We start from the raw sequence: 17,106 nt of genomic DNA, 5'->3' as shown, positions 1-17,106 counted from the left end.
ACAGAAAGAAAAGACGATATACTTCTCTCCACCCAGGAATATCTGTTCCATAAAAGCCAGCCAAGTGCAGAAAGCTGATTTTAACCTTTTCTCCCCATTATTCCCCAGCCCAGCGATGCTGCGCTGCAGGAGAGCAGAGGATGGGAAGTGCCCCGAGCATTAATCACTTGCCAGGGGCCAAGGCGCAGCCCTGCAACGCGGCTGCTGGAGCAGCAGCCCAGCTGCAACCACCGCTGCTTGCCTTTAATCAGGGGAGCGGCCGGTGAAGCGCAGCACGGGACCCGGGGCTCCCACGTCACACGTGGTCACGGGGACTGGAGACGGCCACGGCACGATGAACACCGCACGGTGCCCAAGGGGATTTTTTTTTTTTTTTCCCTTTCTGGAAGAAAGAGCGTGAAAACAAGCACCTTTGCTGCTGTTCGACCATTAAAGCGTGCATCTCTGGTTATTCGCCATCCACCGCGTCCCACCCCCTCCCTTCGCAGCTCTCCTGGGCTGCCACGGTTACCTCTGCAGGACTGACCCAGCCTGAAGAAATGCTATCTATTTTCCTTCCTCTGTGCAGAAGGAACAAGCACTTATTTTTGCGAGTTTAATTAAGCTTTTTCATTAAAGAATCCCCCTCCCCTAGGATGTTTATTTTTCCAGCAGGCACAACCTTTCTGTTTGTAAGCAATGAATCAGTTTTCAGATGCTGGACTGAAGCAGTAAGAAGTTTTCCTGCCCAAAATGACAAGAAGAAAAATGTAGAAACTTTTAAATTGATTTTTTTTTTCCCCCAGGAGGGTGGGAAAGCCTTTGGAAAGCCATTAGCTACCAGATGACCTGACAAAATATCAGCACGGCTGTGCCTGGTCAGAGCTTTGCACCTCAAATACGGATTTTGGTGTGACAGCTCAATCGCATCAGTTGCCTTTCAGTAGTGAACCAAGCTAAAAACCGGTGAGCTTGAGTCCATTTCTAATCCCGTTAATGAGCACAGCAGCCCACTCCCAGTTCCCAAATTACCTCCAAACCACTGCGGTTTAATACGACTTTCTGCCGCAGCAGCTTTCGGCTGTAAGTCTCAAGGCAGCCTGCGAAGGAGGCCGGTACGATTTCCATTTCACATAAGGGGAAAGTGAGGCCCTAAGCCAGGAACGTGTCCAAAAGCATCCATCAGAGGCAGGACTAGACTGGAGCTCAAGCTAGGCAGCACCGAGAGATTTCCACAGGGGCTCAGAGCATCGGGGTTTATTTGGCCCAACGATACACCAGTCACTCCTGCGGAGTCGCTCTTGTGGCCGATACAGGCTGTCTCACTCTTCACATTTAAATATTTCCATAATACCCCGAGATCGGTAAAGCCTCGCTGTCTACCCTGACTTTCAGTACGAGGCCGTGCTGGATGAGTACATCAGGAGGTTATTCTTCCCTGACATGGCTGGACCAGGTAACTCCAGCAAAGACAGCAAATCTCTCGCCTTCCTGCCCTCACACACCTGCAGAATCAGAGAAACACAGAGCTTAATTAAATCTTTTATGCCAGTGAAGCCGCAGCCCTGTTACTGCAGGGCTCCACGTCATACAACCGCATCAACGTCATCGAAACGTCCCCATGTGTCTCAGCGCCCGGCGCGTTCAGCTCTTGGGTTCTGGCTCAAGGGAATCCTCTTGACTACAGGTAGCTAACAACTTGGCTCTACCCCAGCCGAAGTCTTGACTCTTTGGAGCTGGGCTTTAATGCTTCTCGCTCCTTGGGTCATGGGAACTGAGCACTCGGAGACCGTTCACCACTGGGGAGTCGCAGCTCTGCTCAACCCTACCCACGTGGCCTCCAACAGCAGTTTGGCGAGGGGAAAAGCCGCGGGCTGGAGCCCACGCTGACCCGAAACCTTGGTGGAGGCAAGCTGGGAAGGTCAGCCCGTGTTCAGAAGCACAGCATCACACGGCTGAGGCGCTGTGGCCCATAAGGAGCCATGAAGTGCTAATTACTGAATTTGCTTCCCCTTTCTCAAAAGGCATCAGGTAAAACAGAGGAGGAATTTAGAATCACAGAATCATTAAGGTTGGAAAAGACCCTTAAGATCATCGAGTCCAACCGTTAACCCAGCACTGCCAAGGCCACCACTAAACCATGTCCCTAAGCACCACATCTCCCCAGCTTTTAAATCCTCCCAGGGATGGGGACTCAGCCCCTGCCCCGGGCAGCCTGGGCCAGGGCCTGACAGCCCTTTGGGGGAAGGAGTTTTCCCTAATATCCAACCTAACCCTGCCCTGGCGCAGCTTGAGGCCGTTCCCTCTCGTCCCATCGCTTGTTCCTGGGGAGAAGAGACCGACCCCCCCGGCTCCAGCCTCCTTTCAGGCAGTTGCAGAGAGCGATGAGGGCTCCCCTCAGCCTCCTCTTCTCCAGGCTGAGCCCCCCCAGCTCCCCCAGCCGCTCCTCCCCAGCCTTGGGCTCCAGCCCCTGCCCCAGCCTCGCTGCCCTGCTCTGGCCACGCTCCAGCCCCTCCATGGCCGCCTTGGGGTGAGGGGCCCAGCGCTGAGCACAGCATTCGAGGGGCGGCCTCCCCAGTGCCCAGCACAGGGGGACGATCCCTGCCCTGCTCCTGCTGGCCACACCATTCCTCACACAAGCCAGGATGCCATGGGCCCTCTTGGCCACCTGGGCACACTGCTGGCTCATGTTCAGCGGCTGTCGACCAGCACCCCCAGGCCCTTTCCCGCCGGGCAGCTCCCAGCCGCTCCTCCCCACGCCTGCAGCGGTGCCTGGGGTTGTTGTGCCCCAAGTGCAGGACCCGGCCCTGCCCATACAATTTCAGGCTTGGGGTTTGCTTTCACTGTGCCAGCAAACTGCTTTTCCCTCATTCTTTGCCCCAAAATAAGCTCTTCGTGGTGAGTCGCCACACCTTCTGATTGCTCCCTCCCAGGTCCCCTCCGGGTCCTCCACAGCAGCACACCAACTCGGATTTCCTAACCCCCCGGTGCCCGAGCCCAGCCTTCACCAAGCAGAAGCTACTGCCTTCGCGGTCGGCCCCCCGGCACACCGCCGGGCTGCCCGTGCTCAGCCAAGGTGGATGCAACAAGCACTAACGCACGGCCTCGGGCCTGGCTTCTTAAAGCAACGAGTGAAGTCCCTTATAATTATAAATGCAAACGAGTATATTCACAAAATGGGGACCTCGTTGGGACCAAGGCTGGAGCTGGTCTAGGTAACAAGGTGGGAGCTGCTCTCGAGGACTCAGACACGACAAGGCCCACTCTTCCCTCTCCCCCTGCCTCCTCAGCTCAGCCGACTTTATCACACGGCCTCTCTGTGTTAAGAATAATCGTTTTGGAGATTTAATTACAAGGTGAAATATGTCCAATTCTATTATTCCATTTTCAAATGATAAAGAAGCTGAACTACTGCAAATGTTGTAAGCTCTTATGGGGATTAATGCTACTGCAACAAGATTTTTATCACACTAATGCTACTATTTCTCTCACGCCCATGACGTACACACAGAGCAGAGGTACGGATGCTGGAGTCTGTACATCCAATCGAACAGAGATCCTTAATGTGTACGAAATGTGATGTGGAAACCGCAATAGCAAATAGTTTTTATTACGGAGCTGTTCTTCCACTGCCTTAATCTCCCCAAAGCTATAAACTGAAGGAGTAGTTATATTTCACAAATGTGTATATACACGCACAGGCGGACGTGGAATAGGCATGCAAATGCTTTTATAAACCACAGAATGTGCTTCCTCCTTGGCAGTCTTACTATGCTTTTTATTTTTAACACCAAATAAATACAAAACAATCCAATAAAAACCAAACAGCAGTAAATCTGAGAAATTGGTCGCTTTTAAAAGCAATACTATTAACTAAGTTTAGGCCCCAAATACATGATTTTGGGAGTGAAAAACCTCCCCAGGTCTGCAGTACAGATGGCTTTGTATAAATGACTCAGTATTTCAACTGGGATTTGGCATTGTGGGGGCTGAAAGGACAAGGTTTTGGAAGGTAGAAACAAGAGGCACTTAAATATCCAAGGTTTTTCATGAGCACTAGGAGTTTAACTACTTTATGTATTTTTGAAAGTATCTTCCTGAGATACCTCCTCCCCTGATGATGGAGGAACCCAGGAGGAACCAGTCTTTGCGTGTCTCAGTGAAGAGCCTAGAGCTGGGTGGACAAATCTGGTCACAACAGGTGAGGGTGCAGCATCAATAAGCACCTTGCACTGCCAAAGCATAGAGCTTTTCCAAAATCCCTCTGCTTTTGCAGGGAATGGCCAGGCTCCTGCCGCTTCAAAGCTATTCTACCTGTCCAGCATAGCCCCCTTTTTCTATTTTTGTTTTTACCATCTTTGCCTTACCAGCTTTCTCATTCCTCTTCGTGCCAGTGAAATACACGTGCACAATGCAAATGGAGGACAGGCAGGAAACTGGATCTGGTGACCAGGAAGAAGCAGTGGGGAGAAAAAGAAATCTCTTCATATCCGAGGCCATTATTTCAATATTCTTACAGTGTTTTCTCAGGGAAAGGACCAGGGCATACGTTGCTGAGAGGGTCACACAGAGAAATGCCTGCATCTGCACACAATCTCACCCTGACCTGCTAAGTATACACTCTATTTACTTACTCTGCAGTCTGTATCTCCTACAAGATTCCAACTCCCAATTTTACATCACAGGAATCCCCTCCAAAGTATTCCAAAACAGGTTAAAAATAAAATTAAAAAAATATATAGATATTAAAAAATACTTCCTTGCTTCTCCATGAAGGGGAAGGTGGTTTCTGGTCTCTGAATCAGGAAATTTTCTCTCTCCCTGGGGTCATCCTCTGGAAAGCTCTTAGCTCTGGGGTGTCCCCTTGCAGAGCAGCATGATGTCCATGAGTTAAAATTTCTGCAGGAATTTGAGAACCAGGTCACGCAGTTTCACCCTCAAAGGTTCATCGTTGTCGCAGATGATGTGTGTGGAGTCCTCCTCAATCTGAATGAGGGTTTCTGCCTCCTGGAGGAGTACGATGTGGCCTTTGGCTGTGTCTTCCACCTTCACATCACTGAAACCATGCTAGATGTAGTGTTAGGGAGGGAGAAAAAGAGAGAGATCATAGAATCATTAAGGTTGGAAAAGACCCTTAAGATAATCGAGCCCAACTGTTAACCCAGCACTGCCAAGGCCACCACTAAACCATGTCCCTCAGCACCACATCTCCCTGGCTTTTTAATCCTCCCAGGGATGGGGACTCAGCCCCTGCCCCTGGCAGCCTGGGCCAGGGCCTGACAGCCCTTTGGGGGAAGAAGTTTTCCCTAATATCCAACCCAAACCTGCCCTGGCGCAGCTTGAGGCCGTTCCCTCTCGTCCCATCGCTTGTTCCTGGGGAGAAGAGACCGACCCCCCCCGGCTCCAGCCTCCTTTCAGGCAGTTGCAGAGAGCGATGAGGGCTCCCCTCAGCCTCCGCTTCTCCAGGCTGAGCACCCCCAGCTCCCTCAGCCGCTCCTTGTAAGACTTGTTCTCTAGACCCTTCACCAGCTTTGTTGCCCTTCTTTGGACTCGCTCCAGCCCCTCCATGGCCGCCTTGGGGTGAGGGGCCCAGCGCTGAGCACAGCATTCGAGGGGCGGCCTCACCAGTGCCCAGCACAGGGGGATGATCCCTGCCCTGCTCCTGCTGGCCACACCATTCCTCACACAAGCCAGGATGCCACTGGCCCCCTTGGCCACCTGGGCACACTGCTGGCTCATGTTCAGCGGCTGTCGACCAGCACCCCCAGGCCCTTTCCCGCCGGGCAGCTCCCAGCCGCTCCTCCCCACGCCTGCAGCGGTGCCTGGGGTTGTTGTGCCCCAAGTGCAGGACCCGGCCCTGAGCCTTGTTGAATCTCATACAGTTGGCCCCAGCCCATCAACCCAGGCTGTTCAGGTCCCTCTGCAGGGCCTTCCTACCCTCCAGCAGATCGACACTTCTACCCAGCTTGGTGTCATCTGCAAACTGACTGAGGGTGCACTCAATCCCCTCATCCAGATCATCAGTGAAGGTATTGAACAGGACCGGCCCCAGCACTGAGCCCTGGGGAACAGCACTGGTGACCGGCCACCAACTGGGTTTGACTCCGTTAGCACCATGCTCTGGGCTTGGCCGTCCAGCCAGTTTTTAACCCAGATGTTACTACAACTCAGGAAAACAGGTAGAGATGAAAGACTAGGGCACAGCGGGGAGGAGAGGGGAGAATGGCTACAAAATACGGAGTGCCATTGCAAATATCCTAGATCGTTGGGATTTGCAGAGGAAACACGCATAGGCTAAGCTAAATACGACCCTCGTTATACGGATGGATAAACTATAGAACAGGGAGGCTAAAGACAACATTTTCTGCTACACCAGGTCACTGCAATTGCAAAATCTTGAGAGACAAAGAGGACAAATGGCTCCTTTAACTAGAGAAATGACCATCTGCTGACATTACTGCCTCAAAGATGATGGTGGAGAGCTACTGAACCCCAGGGCAAACTTCCTCACAGACAATCCTGCCCTTTTTCCTGCCAATTTTCTCCAAGGAGTCGTGCAGGCGAGAACAGGGCTCCACAGAGCAGTAACCACCTGCCTGCAAGTTCAGCCACCAAGCCCCATGTCCTGCAGAAAGGTTCTCCATCAGTGGAGACATTTCCAGAATCTCTTCTTCACTTGGTCACCTCATTTTCACAAAACTTGTAGGAACTTAAATACTTTTGAGACCTCCTCCCCACTGTTCAAATTTATTGGAAATCAGCTGATGAATCCAAAAGTTACACAGGGGAAATTCACCCACCCAGAGTGACCCCAAAAGCTCTGCTTCCATGGGTAACCAGGAGGAAATGACTGACATGAAGCCCCCGTATCAGGACACGACTCCACAGGGAATTATTCCCTCCATCCTCAGTGCAGGGACAGACGTTCCCTGAGGTACTGCGCTAGCTCATTAGCCCCTCTCCATTTCAAGCTACACTAAAATTATTTTCCCTCTCTCTGCTAGCACAGCAGCACGTTTCTGAGATCAGTAGAAATCCGCTTGAACCTCACCTGCCACCAAAGACTTATTACCTTCTCGAGCGCCTGCACAAACTGGTCCACAGGAATGGAGCCGCTCAGCAATGGCTTCAAAGGCTTACACTCTGGCACGTCATCACTCACTCGCTTTCTCTTCTTGCTGGCGGGAGGTTGCGGAGGTTTTGGAGGGAGCTAATGGATGAGAAGGTGCACGGTAATGCAGTGAATCACATCAGCTTCTTATAATTTAGTTGGAATAACAAGCACATGAGATAGAAAAGGAATACTGATTTTTGTTTTCTGTCACTAAAAGGGAACATTGCAGTGCTGAAGGGGAGAGGAGAAACCCAGCCTGGGGCTCCACTGCAGCTCTGCACACACAAGCCACCGTTTATAGAAATAAATTAGCAGTTTTAGTTCAAATCTCCATCATCTTAAAATTTTTGTCAAATTCAGTTCTGTTCAAATTTCCGTCATCTTAAAAGGCCTGTCAGACTCAATTCAAGACTGAGGCTTTCTATTTTTGCATTCGAGTACCCTGCAGTATTTTCTAGGAATCATGCCTTAAAGAAGTCAATGCCTTGAAAATCACACTCTAGAAGATGCAACAGGTTGGGAAAGGGCCAAATTCAGAGCAAGTAACTACTCAGGGAATGAGAAAAATGGGTAATTTATGTCTCGCTGGCCTCAGAAAAATGAGTCTTTAGGAAGAACTTGAATACAGACAAGGAGGCATGAGGGATGCTGCAGTGCCTGAAAAATCACTGGGGTGTGATGTGGGGATAATTTTGTGCTGCTTCAAAGCCTTAACGCATCCCGGAGACCTTCCGCGTCAGCGGGGAGGGGGAGGCAGGGGCAGCACGTGCAGCGGCAGCTAACCCAGCACTGCGCGTTGCTGCGCGTGCGGGCCAGGCGTGGGGTTCACTGAGCGCTTCTGAAAGACCGCTTCATGGAGATGAAAACCAGATTCCTGTCAAAAGAACGGTGAGGAAATTATTGTGTAAAATAAGTCCATGTGTCCTATGCCAAATTAGTTAGGTCGGGGAAGTGTCAGCACTGGTCTTTCCCAGTGAACTAGCAACTCAGTCCCTGGGAAAAAGGTGCTGAGGAAACTTTCTCCAAAATTTTGGCAAGACCATTTGCCAGGGATGCGCCTGCACAACACACAGGGAATTTGCCTGAAGCAACCCCAGTGCCTTGTAGCACCCCGCACACTCCAGGTGACAGACTGGGCTCCTCTCAGCTCTGTGCCTTTCCCATCGCGTAGCATCATGTCTGAACCTGCTGCTGTGATGTCCCCGTGTTTCTTTCAACAGCCAGGGAAGGGTGTTTTTCATCCTTGGGAGAGAAATGCTGCCTGCTCAGAGTCCAGTTCCAGAAGCAGGGATGCACTTGAGTCACTTTACAAACCCCACCATTTTCCCTGAAGTTGGTGGGCCTACGTGCATGCATCATGGTTTTTGTGCATTGGTGAGTCCCAGGCTCAGCCCACACTGACGGATACCACTGTGCTGGCTTCCCTCCATCCATCTGTGAGGGCTCTGGCATTTTAAGCCTAGGTCTAAGTTTATTTGGCATCAGGAATCAGAGTAGAGAAGGGAGTAAATGAACAACACAAAGGAGAAAGCAGCCTCAGACCAACTGCATTTTAATATTTCGATTTGTTCGCTGTTGCCTAGTGTTTCTAGGGAACTGACTTGGAAAAAGTAAGACAGCCTGTCTGCTGTGCAGTGATATAAATCCTTAACCAATCTTTATGCCCCTGCATTAAAGACGTTACCATACTGGGCCCTCTTCCCAAGCCTCGTGGGCCCAGCCCAGCTCTACCGCCCAGCAGGAGAGGCAGCATCGTGCGGAGTGTGGCTGCGCTGAGTTGCCTGCGTGCTCATGCATCAAAGAAGAAAGGTGGCTGGGGCATCCACTGCTAAGCAGGTCCACCAGACATTATCTCCCTCTGTGGAGCACTAACGCCAGGAATTGCAGTGTCAGCCTAAAGGAGGTGGTAGGAAGAGAGTATACACTCCTACATTGTGCAAGGATGCACAATCTGCTTCTTGGGGAACAGGGCAACTTCAGGAAGACAGTCCCTTCACATGTCTAATGTTTTAGGTCATCTCTCCCCTCTGACCCTCAGTTCTAAGTCCATGAGAGGCTGACTGACGCTGTCCTGGTGTACGGGTTATGGAAGACAGCAGTATGATTTGTAGCCTCTCTTCCGGAATCATCTCGCTTCCCCTTTTATCTTAGCCAGGCACATAGCCAAGGAAAAGAGGGTAGAGAGATTTATTTGCAACCCACTCTCTATGTGTAATTCCTCACTCACACATGCTGGGACAAAGCATCTGACAAGGACTCTGCTCCGGTGGGGAAAGAGTTGTTGGAGGGGTTGCCTCATGAGAACAGCTGGGGTCCCAGATGGCAGGAAACCCGGTGTAAGGATATTTTTCTCCCTTTCCCATTATACTGTACCTGCAGCACATGTTTGTTGTCTTTAGTATGCAACACGGCAGAAACCGTTGCTAAGGAAATACCAGGCTTAATCTCCAAGGGCACGAGTGAATCTGCAAGCTAAAGCAAAAGAAGGATTTTGTTCAGCAAGTGATAATCTCAAAATTTGTATGAATCCAGCTGTGATTTAAATTGGCAGCGTGGTATTTTTAAACACGGACTAATGAACTGTAAACACAAACCCACTGCTACAATGACAGAGTGCTCCTGTTACCTGCTTAGCCCTCCTTCCAGCTCTTAAAGCTACTGACTTTCGTACTGTTACCAGAGCAGCGCGAGGTTTGCAGGAACCAAGGCAAGTCTCACAAAACATACCAATTGAAGAGAAACCCCGTTTAAGAAGACATCAATTACTTTATTAATAATTTTGATAACAAAACTCATAATGTAATTCGTCATTATTTAGTATGTTCGTTACGCTGATGGACTACGAAAAATCAAAGGCGGTTTCCTTTCCGTTCCTTAGTGCTGTGGCATTCTGGCTGCAGAATAGCTGGAAGAAAAGCATTTGTCCTTAAAAACCCAATGGCTCTGGTTGACTGGTTTGAAAGCTTTCCTTACAACACCGCATAGAAACCCTTACACTGCCTTTTATATAATTCTTCTCTGAAAGAAGTAAAATTTAGTCTTGGCTCCAACTTTGAATTCAATGGCAGCCTCCCAAGATCCTCAGCATTGAGGGTGTTGGCAGTGAACGTGGAGTGGGCAGTACCGCACCTGCTGAGACTTGCGGAAGTTGGCCAGCTGGGAAGCACCTCTTCCAACCATGTTTCCAAAGGAACACTGCAGAAAACAGTGCTCGTGAACACAGAAAATTATTCCTTTTCCCCTCCAATGGAGTTCTAGATGACAACACACTGGACACTGGGTGCTCTGGAGTCCTGTCCAGGACTGCAGCCAGGACCTAGTCCTGGATAAACAGGTACCTTCTCACCACACGGGCCAGCAGCCCAAGTGGTTTCCAAGTATCACTCCCAGCCAAGCACGCTCCTGTTACTCACTGTGGACCTGAAAGTGTGCTCTGTGTCTGTGGGGGAACCTTGCAGGCACCTCACAAAACAAAAATGGGTACGATTGCTCACGCGTTATACCACTGGATGGGAGGACTCTTCAGTTGTGAAGACAAGTAACACCTAAAGGGACAGAACCTACTTGGCTGTTTTTCCCAAGAGTTGTACCATCAACCCACTCAGACCATCGCCCCATCCCATGTAGAAAGAGTCTCTGTGAGATGATCTTCATCTGAACTCCATTCCCTTTCATCTTCAAACACATGGCACCCCCACTTGGAGCCAGATATTAAGAAGAGCTTAACCTCCAGGCAAAGGAGCTTTTTTGAAACTCCAGCCATCTACTGCAGTGCTTCCATGGAGCAGAGCTCTGGAGAACCGGCTATCATCATTGCCCTGCCAGCAAGGCAATGCCAGCTCTCTTTAGCTCGCCAAATGCTCCCATGCATGGAAAGCGGGAAGGGAAGCTGAATGCATTTTAGAAAAGTGTGGTATATTCCCATTTTGGAGACAGTGCACCTGAAGCAAAGGAAGATTAAATTCCTTCCCAAAGGCCATCTAGTGAATTTTCAACAGGATCCAAACCAGGAGAGGGACAGAGCAGAACAACTGAACCCTGCCACTTCTCAAGAAACTTCAGGTACCAATATTTTACTGCCAAATACTCCGGTCTGCTGTAAATGATGACGATGTAGGTTATCACTCTATTACTGCAAAGCTCTAATCCTTGTGAATACAGAAGCAACTGAACTTGACTTCAAAAAGCTCTCATTGCTGGCCTAATCCTTTTGCCATCAAAGCCCTGAGAAGGCTTTTCTGTTGGCTTCAATGGCAGCAGAGTTCAGTGACTTCTAATAACTTCTGAAAATCTTACCTACCACTATTAAAGCTGCAGGAACATTTTGAGAGCACCTCCTTCAAATAAAAGAGTTGGACAGATGCTTGTGTTGGAAAAACACAGACATTTTAAGGCTGAATTCGAATCCCCTAAAATTTTGCACCTATTCAGACTTGGTGAGTCTTAGAAATCAAAATTTCACAGAGCAGTTCAGATTGCTCTCTCTCTGGGGCTCTGTTCAAGATCTTTAAAGCAGGCATTTTGAACACAGCTTTACAGTTTGTTGTTGAAGGCTAAGAGAATGAAAATCTAATGATAATTATTGCTTCAGATTTCCCCTGGGACCCAAAAATAGTAACACTTGCAGCAGTGTGTTATGATGCACTTTGCAGTGGTTGAAGGCACTTTCCATTCCCACCACCTTCCAGAGGAGGATCGATACAAAATGGGCTCTAATGAAGAATACGTGGCAAAATGACAAACACTGTAAAGAGAAAGGTCTTTAAAAAACAGAGCTGCTTAGAATCTAAGTCCTCTTCTGCCACTGAAATACTTTGACATTAATATTTAAACAGGTTTTAACCACACAGTTGGTAAATAGCAACACTTCAATTATTAACAGTCAAAAAGACAGTAAGACAGACGTTCATTTTTATTTTCTCTACGATATTGCTTCATCTCACAGCCCTCTTCATGTTGCAGCCAATCCTTTTATTACAGAAGTTCACTGACCCAAACCAAAAAGGTCATTTAATCACATCCAGTAATTCACCCACCAAGACCAGACAGCACTGCTATACTCCTTTCGACTGAGCTCCTGCACACACAAATCACAGAACTCTTCCAAAATGCTGGATTAAAGAAATCCTTTTCAGAGAGATAGCAAATCTTGTCTATACTCCAAGCAATGGCAACTCCACCATTTCCTCTCGCAAGCTGTTCCAAACTTTAATTTTCCTTGCAGCTAGGAAACCGTGTCTTATTTCAAGGTTGAATTTGTCCAGCTTTCAGTTGCTGAATCTTGTCATGCCTTTGTGTGCAAGATTGAAAAGCCCCCCACTATGCAAGAATAAATGCTTCTTCCTTCCAGTCATTACCACAAGTCTAATGCCACATGCTGGCATCAGGAAAATCACGAAAGCAGAGACGCACGGCACTGAGCACTAACATCGCATTAATCAGTCCCCTGCCTATGGATGAGCACTTGGACTGCCTTAAGACAAACTTGTCTGCGTGTGTGTATGTGTACCGTGTCTTTCATTTTTTTAAAAGCCCCCCTGTTAAGGAAAAAATATACTACTATAAATAAAAATTGAGGCTGAATAATCAGCGAATAAAATCGGAGAGGACCAGAATTTTAGCACACGTGGTCTTGGTCCTATGGAGGATTTTCCCAGGGACAAATGTGCACGGACATCCGTCAGCCAGTATTTTAACATCCAAGTTGCAGCTATATTGGCAGTGGTGACTACCAGTGATTTCTTCCTAGGTTTCTGGGACACCTCTCCAAATTTCTCCCTTTTCCCTCTTCCTCTCCAAGTTTTATAAGTGCAATAGTTCTTGGCTTACACTAGAGAGGGTGCAGAAAGACTGACCCAGCAGGGAGAGCTGAAGTCTGAGTTGAGCAAGGTGAGCTGGATCTTCATCCTCCAGGACTGGAGCAAAGGGGAACTAGCAGGAGCACAGCAAAGCTCATCAGTAATTAAAATCCCCTTAACTTTTAAGATCTGAAATTCACTGATGCGTACACTAGATTATAGCATGTGTATTTAGAAAGGGACACAGCTGGGTTTTTATATCAACATTAAATGTGTATTTTCCAGACTTGCAAACTGTGCATAAATGTACGATCTCTGCATTAGAGGTAGGAGCCAGAGTTGCAACTCCGGATCAAACCAGAGAAATCAAAGACATGAAACAGGGCTGTGAAACCACTGGGCAGGGCAGACCCATTATGAATGAACTCAACACATTGCAAGTCCTTAGAAAAAACAAAGAAATAATAAGGTTGTAATATATTCCTTGGGGCAGGGATCAGTTTTGTTCAGTGCTTGTGCAATACCTAGCACTCCGAAATCCTACTAAGGGGTCCATTACTCATGCTACTATACTGCAGTAAAAAAGGAAATGGAAGGAAAACTTTAAAAAATCATCAAAAGTGGATCACATGCGACCAACACAACAGCTTTCTCTGATAAGACAACTGCTGAGGGAATTGGGGCAGCCACAGCCTGCGTTTCGTGAAGCACTAGCAAGGTACCACATGGGAAATTATAAACTGTGGATTTCTACAGCAGTCCTGAGGTGGGGAAAGTGCTGGTTAAAGCAAAGATATTCCCAGACAACTACTGGGCTGCTGCTGCAGTTCCTGAAGGGTCAGTCTTGAGCCTACTCCCATACAATTTTTATTAATGGCCTCAGTACAGAACGGAGAGAGTGTTCAGAAGGCCCCACTGAAGTCTGCAGAGGCACCCTTAATAGAAAGAAAGATCAGGCTATCATAGAGGAAGAACTAGATGACCTCAAGAACTGGAGTGAGAAAAACAAGATTAAATTCAATAGCACGAAATGCAAGGCCAGGGGCTGGCCTAATACCAAGAAATTCTGCTGTGAGCTGGCAGCTGCTGGAAATGACAGAGGTGAAGGGTGCCAGGTTTATTAGTCCATCCCATGAGAACTCAGAGTCACAAATGCGACAGGGCCATGAAAAAGCTAAATGCAACTCCCAGAAAATACCAGGTAATTCTAGCAGAGATGAGCTATTGCTATTATATTGGGCTCAGCAAGATCTCATCTGAACTACTTGTAAATTGTGGGTAATTTAAGTTCAAGTAAGATATACTGAAGGGCAGATTAGGGCGGGGGGGCTGTCTTGTAAGAGGAAACTAAATATCTTGGCTTGTTTAGCCTGGCAAGAAGAACGCCAAAAGGAGAATTTGATTATTCTACATAAACACCACAGGGAAAATACCAACAAAATGGAAAATCTATTTATGCTAAAACATCATGTTAAGAATAAGTATGTGCAGACCAGCCATGAATACGCGTGGGCTGGAAATTAGGATGTTTGTAGCCATCAGAGACAGTGGGGGTTTGAACAGCATTGTAGTGGGAACAGCAGGGGCAAAAGTCTTTACAATTTGAAGCATGTGCCTTACATTTTTTGAGGCACATTATAAACACTATTACTAACTGCAGCTGGGTTCTGGCCATGTAACCCATGAGGGCATTTCCATTTCTGGGTGGAAATGATTGCTTACAGCCTTGGGGCTTGCCAGGTATGAAGAGATTCCCACCCAGATCCTAGCCCCTAAAAAGGATGCAATTCGTATGCGACAGAAAAATATCCTCTCCCAATTATTAGAAAAGCCCAAAGATTTTAAAATCTGCCTGCCTTCAGAGGGAGTCCACCAGGCCCTAGTTTCACAGAGGTTTTTACAATAAGTAGTCCTCAGCAAAATCTGAACAGTGAACAACCTGCCTCATCCTCCATCCCCTGACCCACCTTGCTCCTCACACACATCAAATCCAGTTTCTGGATGCAGAAAAGCATCTTCCTAGTGTACCTTCAATAGGAAAAGAGCACCCAAATATTCCACATGCTTAAAAGCTGTGCAATAGCCCTTTCGCAAGCAGGATGATCTGTACAGTCAGTTTTGTAAACAAAAAACATGGTATTCATCCTGTCACTTATATGTGAATGGCAATGTTAGGAAAGGAAGACGATTTACCTCCCCTCCTACCTCCCTGCCTCTTCTTATCCCTTCACTATTTAAGTACCAGGAGCTCTGTTGTCGAGTCACTTGAAACCAGACGCAGAAATGCACGGAGATTCTAGTGTGGGCAGAAGTCTCAACCAGACTCAGCCTTGGCTTTATACCATCTGCTAAATCAGGCAGAGTCTGAGCGCAGGAAGTCTGCAAGTATCAGATCCTGCAGAGGAAACAAAAAGGTATGTGGTCGCACACATGCACCGAAGGGGAAAGGCCTGAAGATTTAAATATGCCTGTGGAGTAAGCATTCGTGACCAGCAAGCGTATTAAACAAGACACAAACATGCTGCAGGCCATTTGTGCAGGAGAATGGAAATTGGGGAATCTTTCCCATGAGACTTAAAGGAACAAGGACATTTCCAACAAAGAACAAACATCCTAGAACTAAGGGCATCTATATAATCATTGGTGTGTGATCTGAGTCGTGCCTTGTTGGGGTTTCAGCCTCAGATTTTACAGAATCCAAGTGTTTTAAATGGGATGATTAGGTTGCTAAACCAACCCTAACTTAAAAGATCTTTCAGTCTCTGTAGGTCTGCTACAGTTCTCTCTGGAGAGGATTTTAAAGTCTCGTTAACTTCAGTGGATGAAGAATCGTGCCATAAATATCTAAAGTTTTTGATATTATTGCTTGCACATGCCTACACCTTAGCTTTACTCTTCCATAGAGCCAGCATCTAGCAGAGGAATAAAACAAGCTGAAGGGGTAGTCCTGCAGTTTTGAGCAATGAAACAACCCCCTTCTTTTCCATGTACATGTGTCATGTTCAGCTAATGGACCAGGGCTCCAGATCAACATGATGAACCTTGCCCCAGAGCGTGGCAATCAAACCAGAAAGATACGTACTGACCAACCAACAGCAAATGATCCTGGGAGGGATTATAAGGAGTAGTCTCAATACTAAAGCTAACCACTGGTTTTTTGCCAATCCTGTGCCAAGAGACAGTTTTAAGGAGGTATTTAAGAAGTGGAATGAAGTCTATTTATGGCTGTTTAATGAAGCTCTTCCCCAGTATGCTGCACAGCCTGGGAGCAGGCACAAAAGAGTTGTTTGAAGAACTTACAAGAGGACAGTGGAAGCCAGAACCAGCAGAAGCAGAAATCAGCCTCAAACTTGAATGAAAAATGATAGGTAGGGGAAGCGAGGACGTGAAATATCTTCAAAGTAAAGGCAAGCAGCTTACAGATGCAAAAGATGAGTCATTTGAAAGACATGAAAAGGTCATTAACCAAAATACTCAAAATACAGTAACCAGTTTATGGGTCAGAATGTCAAGTCAAAATGTAATGTTGTGGAAGCTGATTGGGGAAAGAAAGGCGAGCGCCTGGCTAGAAAAGAGCGTTATCTTCCAGCCAGCCATCAAAAATGAAGGAGAAACAAACCTAGATATTAATGTGGAGAGGCAAAGGCAGGCTGGGAGCAGAAAAGCAGATCCAAGTTTCATTGATCTAAATAGGACAACCTGCGGATGAGAGCAACCAGAGGAAAGGTACGGCAAAAACAAAACAAAAGCAAAGGAAATGAGGGATGACATGTTCAAAGCCCAGAAAAGATGGGAGGAGGGAGGAAAATTCTCTCCAGAAGCAATGGGAGGCTGAACGGCCAGGAGAGAAGAAACATGGGAGTGAGGTGGGAGACGTTTTTAAGAAGAAAGGAACGGCTGATTTCATGGACCAGCAATGATGTAAATCAGGAAGATGGCAGACTACAGTGGTTCTGGCTTTGTCTAAGAAAAGACTGGTAAAAGCTGAGACACAACTAGTTTTGATGGAATGTCAAAAGGTAAAGTCAAACGCGGAGAGGGCCTGTGCTAGAAAGAGGGAGGGACTCCAGGCAATTTTACAGACGGTGGATTCAGTGAGCTTGGAGCTGAAGGGAGGAATGACAGCAGCAGAAGCCAGCAGGATGGTTATATTTCATTTACTTTATGGTAAGTGAGGCGACGGCATCTTTATACCAGGGAGAATAGTCAGGGGAA

The 17,106-nt window shown here is 47.6% G+C and overlaps 1 protein-coding gene across 3 annotated transcripts in view; it reads right to left on the bottom strand.

Annotated features, from left to right (window-relative positions):
- Positions 1-3,736: 3,736 nt before the first annotated feature.
- INTS9 (integrator complex subunit 9) overlaps positions 3,737-17,106 on the bottom strand; it is a 72,622-nt gene continuing 59,252 nt past the window's right edge. For 2 of the 3 annotated variants that reach the window (XM_087776063.1, XM_087776064.1), the window contains exons 15-17: positions 9,467-9,565; positions 7,052-7,189; positions 3,737-5,046 (exon numbers count right to left, since the gene is read on the bottom strand). In XM_087776063.1, coding sequence (XP_087632189.1) covers positions 4,870-5,046; positions 7,052-7,189; positions 9,467-9,565 — 414 coding nt within the window. In that variant the 3' untranslated portion in view covers positions 3,737-4,869. The other variant, XM_087776065.1, reaches the window with a different exon arrangement.

The sequence above is a fragment of the Nipponia nippon genome, unplaced genomic scaffold (assembly GCF_047370975.1).
Source record: "Nipponia nippon isolate SJK-2023a ecotype South Korea unplaced genomic scaffold, ASM4737097v1 scaffold_4, whole genome shotgun sequence".
Taxonomy (NCBI): Eukaryota; Metazoa; Chordata; class Aves; order Pelecaniformes; family Threskiornithidae; genus Nipponia; species Nipponia nippon.
Note: the sequence above shows the minus strand (reverse complement) of the source record. Positions and strands in the feature narration are given on the sequence as shown.